The sequence below is a fragment of the Mesocricetus auratus genome, unplaced genomic scaffold (genome assembly GCF_017639785.1).
Source record: "Mesocricetus auratus isolate SY011 unplaced genomic scaffold, BCM_Maur_2.0 Super-Scaffold_100040, whole genome shotgun sequence".
Taxonomy (NCBI): domain Eukaryota; kingdom Metazoa; phylum Chordata; class Mammalia; order Rodentia; family Cricetidae; genus Mesocricetus; species Mesocricetus auratus.
This window is the reverse complement of record NW_024429217.1, coordinates 2,578,864-2,595,488: the sequence shown is the minus strand read 5'-3', so window position 1 is coordinate 2,595,488 and position 16,625 is coordinate 2,578,864. Positions and strand designations below refer to the sequence as shown.

The 16,625-nt window shown below is 39.2% G+C and overlaps 1 protein-coding gene across 11 annotated transcripts in view; it reads left to right on the top strand.

Moving 5' to 3' along the window:
- Positions 1-16,625, top strand: part of Gria4 (glutamate ionotropic receptor AMPA type subunit 4) — a 361,933-nt gene that overhangs the window by 249,533 nt on the left and 95,775 nt on the right. For all 11 annotated transcript variants that reach the window (XR_005872745.1, XR_005872746.1, XM_040734754.1 and 8 more), the window contains exon 5: positions 5,591-5,775. Coding sequence is in view for 9 of the 11 variants with exons in the window: in XM_040734754.1 (XP_040590688.1) it covers positions 5,591-5,775 (185 nt within the window). In the remaining 2 variants the exon portion in view is untranslated. The remainder of the gene's footprint in view (positions 1-5,590; positions 5,776-16,625) is intronic.

Below are 16,625 nucleotides of genomic sequence, written 5' to 3'. Positions count from 1 at the left end.
ATTCCACTGCTCACTACCAGAAAGCAACCTACAATCCTTGCTACAATGCTGTAGATATCTAATGTCCTGAGTTCCTTTGTCAGTGGTCATCTGAACTGTGAAGTAACACTGCGATGTAGGGGACAGAGAGAAATATTACAATCAGTAATACAAAATATTATAAAGGCCTCAAACCATATTTAAAAGTAGCATTCAGTTCAACTTTGAAAGTAGATTTTATATTTGAACCCTTGAGCATTGGTAGAAAAGCTAGTCCTTTTCTCTTGTCCCAGGTTCACATGGAATCTTCAACCCATATGGGAGAGGAAACCCATGTTTACTTCAGTGCATGCTTCCCGGACTCCAGCACAAGTGAGCACTGCAGACAGGGCTGCTGCTAAGTTAGTCCAGGCGGACAGGCTGGGTTTCCCTGCTGTGTACTGAGTTCCTGGGCTCAAGACTCTGACCTTGAAAAATGTTACTTCAGTAACCAACTGCTTTGGCAAGTGTCTAAACTAAAAAGTTGCTAAATCCCCATTGTGCTTCCGGCATGGTCACACTAAATGCAGCAAGGACTTTAGTATCATCTTCACATCTTTGACTCAGTTTACTCATTAGCATGAAGCAGGCTTTTCCTCAAAACCGCATGCTAGACCAGAGGGAAGATCTCTGGTTGGCGGTTTATAAACAGCGAAGATGACTGTGAGTAGCAGCAGGTGACTTCCATTTCAAGCTCAACAACACCTTGTGGGAAAGAATCAGATCTCTCATCTCTCTGTGTCCATCTCTGTCTGCACACACACACACACACACACACACACACACACACACACACACACACACCCCTTTCTATAACCTAGACATTTCTCCAGCCCACATTCAGCATGTGGCATTTGCTTCATCCCCAGACTTTGTGACTCTGCTTACATCCATTGATAAATTCTGGGTTCTCACTCCTTCTCCTTTTCTCTTCGGTGCCCTACTCCTCTGAAACATGATTTATGGATCAAGCATTGTGTAGTCTGTTCATAATTATACCACTGAAAACACTGTAGACAATGTCTGGTCTTTGTCCAGATGAAACATTTTACAGTATCCAGATAGCTCCCATCTCTTTGAGGTGATTTCCTCTCTGGCATAAATTCCTCCATTTGTCCTCCTGCTGATTTGTGTACAGACAGGTACATGAAATAAGTCTTACAAGACAAAAATCAAATAACCCTAACTCATGGTGAAGAAAGAATACCGCTGAGGTGCTACTCACCCCCAGATAGGTCACTTTGCATGAATGATATAGGATTTGGTGTGCAAGGATGTAGCAGTATAGGGCTGTTGGTGTGGCTGCCATTCTATTTAACATAATCTGTACAGTGAGATACCATGATCTAGATAACTTATGTTGCTCCACAGTGTTCTTGAATAACTATGAGGAGGTTTATTACCCACTGCAATCCAATAATGCGAGTGTACCTGGACATGTCTTATTTTAGTGCATAATTCTTTGATTCCTTTGAATTTGTTTACAAAATGTTGTTTTTACATACAGCTACCTAATTATAAGTTTCGTAGACATCACATTTATTGTAAAGAGACAGTGTGTGTCTTTGTTCATCTTGTTATACATTATAAAATCTTGAACATAGAAAGTTTTCAACAATGTATATGAAATTAAAATATTGGGCAGATTTTCAAGTTGAAGTGGTATGTAAAATACTATTTATAGTAGTGAATTCTTGTTATCTATGTGACGTTCTTCCAAAAAAGTAGCATTCACTTTTGATTAAAAATATTATATTGCATATTTTGAATACTTTGAAGGTCTAAACACAGTCAGTTGTAGAAAGTGTGCAGCCTGACTTGTAATTTCTAGTTAATATAACAAGCAAGTTACATCATCATAGCCTCATGCAGGATTTTCTGCTACTGTCAATACATTCTCAGCTATTGTGTCAAACAACAAAGGCAGACATATCTAAGGGCCAGTAAGTAATGAGCAAGCATATTAAAGTGAAACAGCTTTATAAAAGGACTGAGAGTTTTAGCGAGGCTCTGAGATGCTATGATGCCCTTCCTCCTGTATTGAAAACATGCCACTGATTTCTGACATGATTCATGAACCTTTTCAATGACCAGCTTTCTCTGACATTTAACCAGAATTGTGTTCTAGGGTTTTGTCTTATTTCACTGGTAGTATCATTTCTAAGTCCAACAATTCGACAGTAAAACACTGCACTTGAAACTTGATTTTGTTTTTTGTTAGTAGTAATCTTTCAATAGTGTCTAGATTTATGAATCTCATCAAAATGAATATTTCTCTATGTCCTGAAAATCCATGTCAGCATGAAAATAGCAACGTGGACACCTTGTTGCGACATGAGGCCTGACAGTCACATAATGCTAAAAGCTAACAGCAGCATGTAGAGAGCTGAACTAAGCTGCAGACTGATCTGAGAGAGCAGGTAGATGCTTCCACTGTGTGTGGTCCCTGTTTATCATTTTGAAGCACTTTCTCAACCAAACAAAATCCTTAGAATTATTTTGATATGGTCATAAATAAAAGTAAAAAAAGAAAAATCAAAATAAGATATCTATTGTCATTTCTTAACACCTACATGTCAAATCAAATAATGTATTCGTACGTGACAATAAGTACATAAAAGGAACTTTGCTTCAGTTATGAACAGAAAGCAAGCCCAGGACAGAAGAGATAGTTATGAATTCTTACACTAATAAATGTGAGAGCTTCCAGGATCTAGACAGATGGCTGAGTGGAGAACACTTGCAAACAAGAGAACCTGAATTTAAATCTTTAGCACCATACAAAAGCCAGGCATGACCCCAGTGTTAAGGGTGGTGGGTTCCCCCAAGGGGGCTCCTTGCTTAGCCAGTCTAGCAGAAATGGCGAACTCCAAGTTCAGCGAAAGATATTCGCTCAAAACATAAGATGGAGAGTGATAAAGGAAGATGTTTGATAATGTCTTCTAGTTTCCAGTCTCATGAAAAAAAAGTAAGTACACAGAGAGAGAGAGAGAGAGAGAGAGAGAGAGAGAGAGAGAGAGAGAGAAAGGAAGGAAAGAATGAAGAGAAAAGATAAATTAACAAAGAAAAAAGGGAGAGAAGGAAAAAGGAAGGAAGAAAGGAAGGAATGAAGGCTGAGAGGTTAGAAGCACTTGCTATCTCCAGGACAGCGGTTGAATCCTATCACCCACTTCCCACTACTAATAAGTGAGTAACCCAACCCCAGTATCAGATGCCCTCTTTTGGCCTCTGTAATGTGCATAAGTCTACCCAAACACACAATCATATACCAAAATAAATACTAAATCTTTAGAAGTCAAGGAAGGAAAAAAGGGGAGAAGCTTCCAAGCTATCACATCACACATTCGCTGGATAGGAAACAAGAGAGTGCTAGAATTTCAGGCTGGTGGGAGAAGGGCAATGTCAGGCTAAGATATGAGAAGACAGTTACAGGTATGAACTACAAGAGGAAAGACTACATGGAGCAATACACAGCCACAATAAGCATATTGAAATTAGCATGCCCTCTTTCTTCTTTGGGGATTTTTTTTCACTTAAATAGAAATGAATTCTGACTGCCACAGTATTCACTTGGCAGGAAATCAGGCAATTTATATTTCAGATATGATCTCATCATCAGTTCCATCTGTTGACATTGCCTACACATCGTAGCATTGGGGCTCAGAGACAGAGAAAAGAGAACCTTAAAATGAAACTCCCTAACCCAGAGACTTGTGGGCCACCCATTAAGTGTTCTCTCTCTTATCTTATAAGCACGGTGTGTTCACTTTAAATATTCCCTTCAAATCCTGTAGACTCTCTAACCTACCTCAAAAAATTTTAGGAGGAGAAGCCAGGCAGCAACTGCAAAATGAACTCACACTGCTCTTAAACAATCTTACTGGGACTAGAGAGAACACTTAATTCATGCCAAGCTATAAAATAAAACACTGAGTGGCTAACAGGCTCTGATCCTAGCAAGTCTTTGTTTCAGGAATCTTTTTATCAATTCAAAGAATCTTTTTCATCGTTATCTCTCAAATTATAAGTCAAAATTGAGGGCTGAGGAAGTAGGCATGAAGACATCGTTGTGGCTGACAGTCTCATTCCACTTGCAGGGTTATTTGGGTGAAGAACAGGGCAGAGAGCACATCCTTTACCCAGATGCACCCCAGCACCTAACCAGCACCCCGTCTCCAACAATCTTGCATTTTCTCAACCTTCAGGACCCAACTCAAGTGGTTTCTTCTCTGTGATGCTCGTTCCTTGTCTCGTCTAGAAAGGTTCAGCAAGCCCTCCTGGTGCCCAGCACCTCTGTCAGGACCGCTGCCATTGCGCTATACAATTGTCTCATTTGGAGGACTTCGTCCTATCCTTCCACCATGTGACCTGGGAACTGAACACTGTTCACTGGTACCTTTATTTTCTGAGCCAACTCGCCAGCCATTCCAGAATTGTTGTTTGTTCGGGGGTTTGGGACAAGGTGTTGTGTAGCCCTGGCTGGCTCTAAACTGCTTCCTCATGCACAGGAAGCTGCCCTTGATCTCTTACTTCTGCCTCTCAACTATTACTATATAGGCACGTGGTACATGTGCATTTTCTACTGCATTTTTTAAGTTTGGTCACATTTATTTGAATGTTAATGTCCCCTTATAAATCTGAGTTCTCATCCCCTCACTTGTTGACAATCTGCTTCATGTCCACCCTTTTTCTGACAGGACAAGGAAAGCTTAATAAATAATGACACCCTGTGTAGTCTTTCTGAATCATAAGATGAGACTGAGAGTAATACTGCCTCAATAAATACCATGCTACTGTTTTCTTGTACATCTTTTCTTCCATAGTTAAATCAAAAATATTTCTATTCTTTCAATAGGGAAAACTAAAACTGTTGTTAAAACAAACTCTGTTTAGAGTGTAAAATAACAACTGGTTTCATAAAATTGTTATTGACACAAGGGGTTGTACAATCGGGTTCTGCTTTATCTCATCAAAACTATATCTAGAGCAATGCAATATTCTCCAACAGAGGGCTTTTGAGATTTTACACAAGTATACTGTGGCAACTTCATCCAATCAATATCTTTTTTTTTTTTGGTTTTTATGAGACAGGGTTTCTCTGTATTGTTTTGGAGGCTGTCAGTCCATCCTGGCCTCAAACTCACAGAGATCCACCTGCCTCTGCCTCCCGAGTGCTGGGATTAAAGGGCCACCACCGCCCGGCTAATCCAATCAATATCTTAAGAGAGTTTGTTGTCATGAGTAATGAAAACAAGAAAAAGCCAGTCAGTGGTGTTGAACACCTTTAATCCCAGCACTCAGGAGGCAGAGGCAGGCAGATCTCTGTGAATTCAAATCCAGCCTGGTCTACAAAGCTACACAGAGAAACCCTGACTCAAAAACATCCAAAGGAAAAAAAAGCAAGAAAAAAAGATTCTTAAATAATGACTTATGTTTTCAAGATTCTGAATGACCTGTGTGTGTTTTAAATATGAAAAATATTGGTAAGGATCTAGCCTCTACATAAGTCAAAAGGAATGTCTCTATGTAAGTTAAAAGCATGATTTTATTAACTGTCTTTTCTCCCTAATAGGATATTCAATACTTCAAGCTATTATGGAAAAAGCAGGACAGAATGGATGGCATGTCAGTGCAATATGTGTGGAAAATTTTAACGATGTCAGCTACAGGCAACTGCTAGAAGAGCTTGACAGAAGACAAGAGAAGAAATTTGTAATAGATTGTGAGATAGAAAGGCTTCAGAACATTCTAGAACAAGTAAGTCCTGGCCTTCATCTTATTTACTCAGGTGTTCATTGGATAAAAATGGTGACCCATTCCAGATCTGTCTCCATACATCTTCGAGTTCACAGTATGAGTATTAGCAATCTCCCATGGTTTGTCTCCAGGAAAACAATGACAGCTCTTTACTACCACAGGCCATTTAGTTCTTACGTGCAGTTGGAGGTAGGAGTATGGCTTTTCCACCTTCTAAAGCTGTAAACAGTAGAAGAACACTTTCTTAGTCACTGGGAGTTCTTAGCCTTCATTAATATGAATTTTGAAGACTAGTGTCATCAAAATGTTGGAGAATTTTTTCTTTTTCCTCTCCTTTTTTTATTTAAATTAGAAACAAGCTTGTTTCACATATCAATTCCAGCTCCCTCTCCCTCCCCTCCTCCCTCACCCCCCACCAGCCCCCAAACTCTAAACCAATCCCCACTCTGCTCCCCAGGGAAGTGAGACTCTCCATGGGGAAGCTCCAGAGTCTGTCATATCATCCAGGGCAGGGCCTAGCCCCCACCCATGTGTCCAGGTTGAGAGAGCATCCCTCCAAGTGGAATGGGCTTCCAAAGTTCACTCATACACCAGGGATAAATACTGATCTACTACCCGAGGTCCTGTAGATTACCAAGGCCTCCTCACTGAAAACCAGATTTAGGGGATCTGGATAAGTCCCATGCTGGGCTCTCAGCTCTTATGACAGAGGGAGTCATTAAAGGTTCAAGGAGAGATCTGGCACTAGTGAGATTTACAGAGATCTGCAAGTATGACACCAACTGGCAGTATAAGCAATAGTGGACAGGCTACCTTAAATGCCCTTCCCTGATAATGAGATTGACGACTACCTTATATGGCATCCTAGAACCTTCATCCAGTGACTGATGGAAGCAGAGGCAGACACCCACAACTAAACACTGAGCTGGACTCCTGGAACTGAGTTGCAGAGAGGGAGGAGCAAAGGGGTCAAGCCTGGGTGGGTGAAACCCACAGAGACAGCTGACCTGAACAAATGGAAGCTTATGGGACCTAGACTGATTGTTAAAGGGCCTTTTTATGTCTGTGAGAGTTAGTTGCATGAAAATTATCATCATAAATTAGCAAAGCAATGAAATAAAAGATGATTAGGTAAAACATTTTGTGCTGTTATGTTTCTATCAGATAGTTTAAACAAATGCTACCTGTCAATTATAAAGACAATTTTTCAACTTCCTTTAGAAGGGAGACTCTTTGAAAAAAGATTCCAATAAAAAGCTATTGACTAGAGTTGAAGAGGGCAGGAAAAGAGAGAACTGAGCTGTGCCATTGTGTTAAGTGGTAGGAAAGCAGTATGCAGTTATAGATTGCATTCACGTTCCCTGACCTGATCATAGTGATGAAACCGAGACAGTCTTCCACCAAAATGGAAGTGCCTGTGTGCCATCTAGTGGTGATGTGGAGGTTTGCTCGTATTTATCCACATTATATTTGGAAAAGTGTAATTCAGAGTTGATTAACTCATTATGTATACTTTAACTGCCCAATTGTATGATTGGATTTAGAATAGGAAACCTATCAGTTTAGAGTTCATTTACAACACTCATTCACTTTAGTATTCAATGATATAACTTAAAGCCAAAATATATCTGAAATTCCTCCTTAACACACAAGTTCTGGATTGTGTATCACTGTATTTCATATATTAGCATTTCTGTATTAGCACTTCTATATTTCTACATTAGAAATTCATATGTTAGTGTTTCTGGATTGAGCGTCACTAGTTTTTATATATAGTAGCATTTTCCTGTACAGATTAGCTCTTGGAAAAGCTTATCATAAAATATATTTTGAATTTTTAAGATATGAAAAAATATTGTACTGTAAGAGGAATTGACAAAATATCTACTTCTTGTTATCCCTTTGTAAAAGAAAATAATAACACTCCACTGAAGAGAATACCCATGCTGTTTTGTTAAACTAATTAAACTAAGTCTACAAATCACTTAAGTTTACTCCACAGTAGCAACGCAGGTAAATGAAACTCACAGTGATCAGTTGGGGAATTCCTAGGAAACCTCCTCCCTGACCTTCACAGGCAGAGCAGTGTCCCCAGCTCCAATCCCACTCTGCCCCGTCCGTACTCACTGCCCCTGGAGTGAGACTTGCATTGCTTGACCTGAACAGCTGAAGCTTTGTAAATAACTCAGGATAAATGCCACCGAGCGACCAATTCTAACAGCTTCCAGGATTGCCCAGTGCCGGTTAGAGGCTGAGTGAGTCTCAGAGACATCCTCCACTCAGCACCTGGGCTTCAAAGGCCCAGGCTGGGGCACAGAAGTCAGTGCTAAAAGCCCACTGGTCCGTTTTAGAGGCTTAGCTTGTTTCTAAGAAAAGTGGCATACCTGCATACTTAGGATAAATTCAGTCTTAAATGACTCTATGGAGAAACTGGCCTCCTCCTTCTCTTTGTCCTCCTTCTCTTTGTCCTCTTCCTCCTCCTCCTCCTCCTCCTCTTTTGTCCACTAACATTTCAAAAAATTAGAAACCCGAGTGTCTACCATTCCTATTCCTTTTTGTTAAAGTGTAGCTGATTTCTTCACTATCAGGGCCACCTATATAGGAATAAATAGCAAACCTGTGACTCAGGTAGACATTTCATAAAGCATGACAAAATCCACTGCCCTGTAAGGAGGTGTCTTCTTGCTTGGATAATAATGGTTCCTTCCTCCTGCAAGAAAAACTGTGTCTTATTGGAAACTACTGCATTTCATAGCTCTAAACAAGATCACTTGTAGCATTTCTTGGTTTTATTCTGTTTTGTGATGATGCAGATTGAACCCAGGCCCTCCTTGAGTGTATTTGAAAGGAATCATATCACTGAACTACATCTCCAGCTCTTGATTTTACTCTTGATTCTGTCTTAAGAGGAGAGCTAATTCAAATGCTTCCAAGAATGCGTGCAATGCCCTATGTTTCAACAAAAATTCATGTTCGTTAGTGAAGCAAACACCAGAAAATATTTTAGAGACTAAACTAAAGCATTCTTTCAAAAATAATCACCAGAGATTGACTAGAAAAAGTGAAAGGAGAGATGGGACAGGTTTGATAATGGGTACAAAAATCACAGCCACACTGAAGAAATAAACTGCAGCTTTCTGGCACACTGAAGGGTGACAGTAGTTGGCAATATTGTACTGTATATTTTGAAATAGCTAGGAGACAGCAGTAGCCTATAATGTTTGAAGAGTCTCATGAACTCATTCCTGGTGCAGAGGATTTTATTAGATAAACTGTGGCTTTTGAGGAAAATAGTGTCAGCCCAAGTGACAAACAAAGCTTCATGTGTATCTTATAGATGATAGATATTTGATATATAGATAGATGTGTGATGTGCATGTTTGTGTGTGCATGTATTTGTATGAATAAGTAACTTAATTAAATATAAAATAATTCCTTAAGACTTTTTCAAATATCCTTAGTGTAATTTAACTCTCGCCCCTTCCTCTACTTCTGTATTGACCTCCCTCACTCATCTCCAATTACAGCTCCCTCCCCATTTTTCCTAATTTTTATCATTTCTCTATTTACATTACGTGTATCCTTTTATTCTGCCTTCTCATTCCCCATGCGTCATTCTATGGAGAGGATTTTGAATGTCTCCTCACAAACAAATGAGAATGACAGTGATTGTGGATGCCCTAAATATCCTCAGTTGATGAACACACAATGTAAGCGTGCTTGAAGACTACTATTTGCATCTCAGCGATGTATGCTTATGACATCAATAAAGTTATTGTGATAGAAATTTTAAATTAGGAAAAAATACACTAAATAACCTTGATGAGAAGAATGCTTTTGGAAAGGTAGCCCTCTGTCAAGAGAGTCACACAATAAAAATTAAAAGAGCAAGTTCTGAAATTTCCAGGAGAACTCAGTAACCCTGTGATGACTTGCTTTCTATAATTGCTTCTTTGACATTCTAATTTGTGTCAGTTTACAAAATCCTAATGAAAATAGGTCACAGTTATCATTTCAAATATATTTACGGGTGATGGTGATGCACAGAGCATTTTCTCTTCTGTGCTTTTTTTCCAAATTATTTTATTCTGTGAACTAATTAGCTTTTATAATGCATTTGCTATTTAAAACAGCCTTTACGTATAGACTGAAATATCTCTTACCATAAACATCAGAAAGGCAAAGGAAGCCTAGGCTTGAGGCTGCCTCTGTGCCCGATACAAATCTGAGACTTAGTCTACCTCAGCCACTGAGCTTAGCCAGTCACAGTCAGGTCCTTCCATGAGGGTGCAGCACTCAACTGTGCACAGGTCAGCTGCTTTGTACGTTTATTTGGCTTTGGTCCACATATGCTGTCTGACCATGCTGAAGCTCCAGAAACCTTGGAACCTGTTCTAGTTCCTCACAGCAGCCTGATTCTACAATTTTAAGTGGAAACCAAATTAAGAGCTTGCTTTCTGAACAAGAACAATAAGTTAAAAATAATTAGTTTAAGCTATTGTCAATTCCTGTTCTAAATGAAGTAACAGGAAAATTATGTATTTACATAACACTGACTATGCCACTTAAGGCACCAGGAGTATAACAAAACACTAAATTGAGCTTATTGACATTATTTGAACCAGCTCCAATCAAATAAATTGCACTGTTTTGCTTTTCTAAATTCCTTGAATATGTTGATTCACACATGTGAAAAAAAACAGGAAGAAAAAAACAAACCTCATGATTAACAGAAAACTAGAGAAATGCTCATAGTTAAGAACACTCAATGTTCTTAAATAGGTCCCATCAATATTCCCAGCAATAGGTCAGAAAAAAACAGAACTGATAAATTGTCTTCATATCAAAGTAAGTGTTTATCCTAGGCACCTTTTATATATTATTTTCATGCATGCTTGTTATTTAAAAATCCCCAAACACAATATTCTGTCATGCAAAACTGAATTGTCCAACTGCCACCACATGTCCATGTTTAACTGAGTGGCCAAAACCAAAAAAGAAACATGGAAATTGATCTTGGAGATAGGTACATATATATTTGTTTTTTGAGACAGGGTTGCTCTGCAGCTTTGGAGGCTGTCCTTGTAGACCAGGCTAGCCTTGAACTCCTGAGTGCTGGTATTAAAGGCGTAATCTTGGTTATATTTTAAACATTAAAAACTATCTCGGCTGAGGCTGGGGGGATAGATAGCTCAGCTGCTACAAGCACTGACTGCTTTTACAGAGGACCAGAGTTCAGTTCCCAGAACCCACATGGTGGTTCACACTGTCCACCAGGGGATCTTACAGCAGGCTTTCTTTTGGGCCACCGACCAGCTCCCAAATCATGACATAGAGACTTCATATTAGTTATGAATGCTCAGCCTTATGTTATGCTCATTTCTCGTTAGCTCTTATCCACATTTTGCCTCTAGGATTTTTACCTTTCTTCTCTTCTCTATGTCCTACTCCATCTAGCTGGGTGGTGGCTACCTTGCTAGGCCCTGGCATCTCTCTCTCTCTTTCTACCGCTCTCTTTCCTCCTGTTTATTCTCTCTCCCCACCAGCCCTTCCTATCCGTCTCCTGCCTGGCTATTGGCTAATCAGCTTTTGATTAGACCAACAAGGTGCCGTAGGAAGGCAAGGTGAAACAAATACAACATATTTTTACATAACTAAACAAATGCAGCATAAACACACATATCGGCTTAGTTAAAATAATATTCCATAATAGTATCTGGTACCCTCTTCTGGCCTTAGTGGGGAACCAGACACAGAGACAGTACATAGACATACAAAGAGTAAAAACAGTCATTAACAAAAACTAAAAAGAGTAAATTGTTCAATTTTTTAAAAATAGAAAAAAATCTCATCAAAATCATACTGAGGCTCTGCTCAGTGCTACTCAGACATTCTCCTCCATGGGAAGTCCAGAGGTCCTGCAGTTCTCTGCATTCCTACTATTCCAGAAACCCTTTTGTCAACACACCTGACTCTGACACTTGGCACCGGACAAACCAGAATATACCATCTTAACGTGCAGATGTATTTTCACTCTTTTTTTCCCTATGTCTTCTATTTATGTTGTAACTTTAAAACATAATCTCAGTGAGAATGGAGAGGATGACATAGTCCCATTTTTCTTTTTTTTCTTTAAACTAGAAGCAATCTTATTTTATATACATATCCCAGTTCTCTCTCCCTCCTGTCCTCCCATACCCCCCACCAACCCCCCACCCCACCCCCATCCACTCCTCAGGGAGAGTGAGGCCTCCAATGGGGGATCATCAAAGTGTATCATATCATTTGAGGCATAGCCTAGACCCTCTCCTGTCTATCCAGGTTAAGAGAGTATCCCTGCATGGGGAAAGGACTCCCCAAGTCCCTGCACTAAGGATAAATACTGGTTCCACTGCCAGAGACCCCATAGACTACCCAGGTCTCCTGACACCCACATGCAGGGGGCCTGGTTCAGCCCTATGCTGGTTCCCCAGCAATCAGACTGGGGTCTATGAGCTCCCTTGCTCAGGTCAGCTGTTTCTGTAGGTTTCCCCAGCAAGATCTTGACCCCTTTGCTCATCACTCTTCCTCTCTGCAATTGGATTCCAGGAATTTGGCTCAGTATTTAGCCATGGATGTCTGTTTCTGCTTCCATCAGTTATTGTGTGAAGGCTCTAGGATGGCATTTAAGCTAGTCATCAATCACATTAAAGAGGAAGGACATTTAAGGTAGCCTCTCCACTATTTCTTAGATTCTTATTTGGGGTTATCCTTGCAGATTCCTAGACATTTCCCTAGTGCCAGATTTCTCTTTAAACCTATAATGACTCCCTCTCTTCAGGTATCTCTTTTATTGCTCTTTCGCTGTTTCACTGTTTCAGAGATGTTTGAAGGATATTTTCATTGTTTTTTGTTTGTTTGCCTTTTAGAAAATGTTTAATTTAATGCTTAAAGTTTCTATTCATCATTTTATGTAAAGTAAACTGAATTGAGATATCTCAAAAAAACTCTGCTTCCTCTAAATGAAAATTAATAACAAAATGTTTTAGGTCATGTTAGGTGGTGAAGCACTATATAAATTTACACATAAATATAACCAAGCAAAGCAAAGGGTAAAACCTAGGCACACAGCCTTCCCTGAATATTTATTAATTCTACAAATATCTGTTGAATAATCTCCCCCTCCCTCCCTAGCTCCTTCGCTCCCCCCTCTCTCTGTCGTGTGTGTGTGTGTGTGTGTGTGTGTGTGTGTGTGTGTGTGTGTGCATAAAGTCAGAAGACAACTTTTGAGTGAGCTTTGTTTTTCTATCATGTGGATTCTGGGCATTGGACTCAGGTTGTCACACTTGGCAGCAAGTGCCTTCACCTGCTGGGCCATCTAACTGGCCTACTTTTTGTTTTGCTTGGGGTTTTGTGTCTGCTTGTTTGTTTATAAGTATCAATACAGGTACACTGACTCCTGCATGCTCACATAGAAGCCAGAGATCAGCACCAAGTGTCTTCCTTGGTCACACTCCAATAAGCTGCAGAAATTCCCCTGTACCTGTGGCCCCTGACACCCAGCACTGGTGTGACAGTGGTACACCACTGGGTGTTAAGGGTCCAGCTCATGCCCTTCCTCATGCTCGCTCAGCAAGCACATCACCAACCAAACTGTCTCCTCCACCTTCTAGTTAACTAACTTTTAAACCAAAACCACTTGATAGATTCACAAAAAAAATGGGCTTTTAAAGGATTCTGTGGAAACATGGTTTACAGCAGTTGATGAAGATCTTACACTGACTCCTAGATTTCATTATAAATGTCAGTTCCTATGAATGGATGATTTTATAAAAGCATCATTGAATTGAAACTATATTAACCCTTGTTCGTAAAATCTTTAAGAATGCAAGTAATTTTCAAAATACTGACCTTAGATTGTAAAATACACACTTAATGGCAGGTTAAGAAAATGACTTAATGGTTGGTCCACAGGCATCTCAAATAGCCTCTTAGTCATATCCCTCTGGTGTAATTGACCACGGATGGAGCTGTAAAGACTGGCAAACAGAAAGACAATGTTCTCATCACATCCTAGTGACATTGTACATCCATCACAGCAGAGTACAGCACCAACTAGTATATCCTCAGTCCCTAGGTAGTTTATTGAAAATAAACTTCTGTTGAACAGAAGTCTGAAATGGGTTAGAAAGGAGACATCTTCAGATGTATCTAAGGTACAAACATCAGTGATACCTGAGCCCTAGGAGCACGTTTGCAAGCACATTAAAAGCTTCCTCATCCAGAATATCACCTAGCAAAGTGATGGGAAACCCACAGATTTCAGAGTTTGCTGTACTGGCTGAAAAGTAGAAAGTGCTTCTTTCCCACATCCCGAAGGAACAGTGAATGGCATGCAAGAGTGAATGAAACCATGATAGCCAGGGAATCCATCAGCAGTTCCCACACTACATAGCCGGCAGATCAAGGTGACTTGATTTGTCATAGAAAACCTTTGCATATCAGGGTTTGTTCAGTTAGGATGGATGAAAACCAACATGAAGCTCAAAAGACAGGAAAGTATGCTAAGAAGGGGAATTCTTCATCTCTAAACTAATTTTTGACTGAATTGACTTGAATGTGAAGGTACCATTATACTGCAGAAAGTTTGTTGGTTTCATAGAAAATAAACAACAACAAAAACCAAAACTTTAGTATGTCAATCAGATTAGTGCAATCTGTATTGGTGAGGCTAGAAAGCAGTCACTGCCTAGTAATAGCTGCAACTATTCCTTGAAATAACCAGCAATAGAGGACTCAAGGAAGATGAGTGTAATTACCAGAATGCAACTCATTTTGTCTTGGAAATACTGTGAACTCCGGGATAAGGTTAGGTTCAACTAACTTTGTTTTACCTGTAGAACGTTTAGTATAATTCAAACAACAATTCTTTTAAAATAGCCTGCTTGATAGTTTAAATGAACAAAATCTGTTAGATTTTTAGGTTTAAGTAGAACCAGCTGCCACAGAATCCCCATTGTAGTTTAAAGAAAGGCAGTGACAATTATTAAGTAGGAAGCAAGATAAATTTGTGATTTACTTCAGCACAATTTTGCTTCACTAGCTAGTCAAATGCTACAAACAAGTTAATAAGAAGCAGGTTTTATCAGTTGCTTTGTCCTGCTGCTGTGACAAGATGCCTGGCAGAGGCAGCTAAGGAAGGTTTGGTTCACAGTATGAATGATACAGTCCATCATGGCTAGGAGACATCGAATGGTCACGTGAGGCAAGTGACCACACTGTGCCCACAGTCAGGAAACAGAGAGGCAAACACTGCTACTCGCTTGGCCTCTACTTTTCCCCTTTTTATTTAAGTTTTTTCTCAGTCAAGTATCACTACATATTTCTAAAGTCTAACTTAAATTACATCTGTACTTACTCAATAGTCTTCCCTTCAAAAGCATAACTCACTAGCAAAACTTTGATTATGTGTTTATGATATAACTATACGTATTTTAATATATTAATGTATAATATACTAATATATTGCAAGTGGAGCAAAAAGAAAATCCCTCTTGTCTCTGCCTTACAAGCTTCTTGTTTTCCTGTCTTGTACTTGTAAGCATCACTCCTCAGTCTGATAATTTATCTGACAAAATTTATCTAATATCTACCAGTTTCCAGGCCTTGTACCTGAGTTAAATCAATGTCAATCCAATCTATACAGGAACTCAGAGGAAAACCAACTAACACAAACAATATATTCAATAAGCAACATTGTACAAAGGACTAAATCAAACAGTTACATGATGAGTTACAAGCTCCCAGTTAGAAAACTGGGCAAAGGGCATTCAGGGCCAACTGCAAGTGAAGAAACAGGACAACAGGACAGACCTCCATGGCTGTAGCAACGAAATGAGGCTAAGCATCAAGGAAAGCATCTTGAGGAAAGAGTCAAGGAGGATTGAGAACAGACTATAATAAACAAGTAACTATTCAATGTCAAATTGTAAAGATAAAATATTTACTACTTATTTTACTAAATATTCACTTTGCCAGTCACCATGATATTTCATTTAATTCGAAGATTCAAAGCTTCCACTTTTTGCTATGATTTTTAGAATTATAACTGATCTACAGAGGCTGTTTTCAGGTTGGTTTTTGGTTTTGGTGTGTGTGTATGTGTGTTTGTGTCTGTCTCTCTCTGTGTGTCTGTCTCATATGTATATATTTGTATATACATATGTATTCCCAGATATAACCTGTTGAGTTGACATAATGTTACTTGCATATATGTTTACAGGGCTGACTATTTGGTACTAATTGGTGTGCCCTTCCCTAGGGAAGACAATTTCTTCTGCTCCCAGCTTTCATTAGTTGTGTATAGTTCTGCTCGACAAAATTGTGAGCTTCTGTGACAGCACCTGAGAAGAATTATTCCCAGTTAGAAATTTTTATAATCTTGACATCATCTTCAAGAAGAAAAGAAAATTCAAAACACATACACAACACACACACATACACACACACACACACACACACATATATATATATATATATATTCTCTTTTTAAAAAGCTGTCCAAGACTCATATTCTCCATTTTTCCTAAAGCTTTTCTCATACTGCACAGCCTCATTTTTCTTTATTTGGGTGCTTTATTTTTATCTCATTTTTATATTCTGTGCTTTGACTTAAAACCCTGGTATGTCCTTAAAAAGGTTATAGTTTCAATCATATTTGTGTGAATTGTATTTGTGTGTTGGAGAAGCAAGTAAAGGTTTTGTTTTTTAAGTAAAATATTTTGAAGCACCTTGAGAGTCAACATCCAAAGGTATTTATGGAAATATTATCATGCTTCATGGTGTTTTCCAGTGAGTAGCATCCTCAGCAC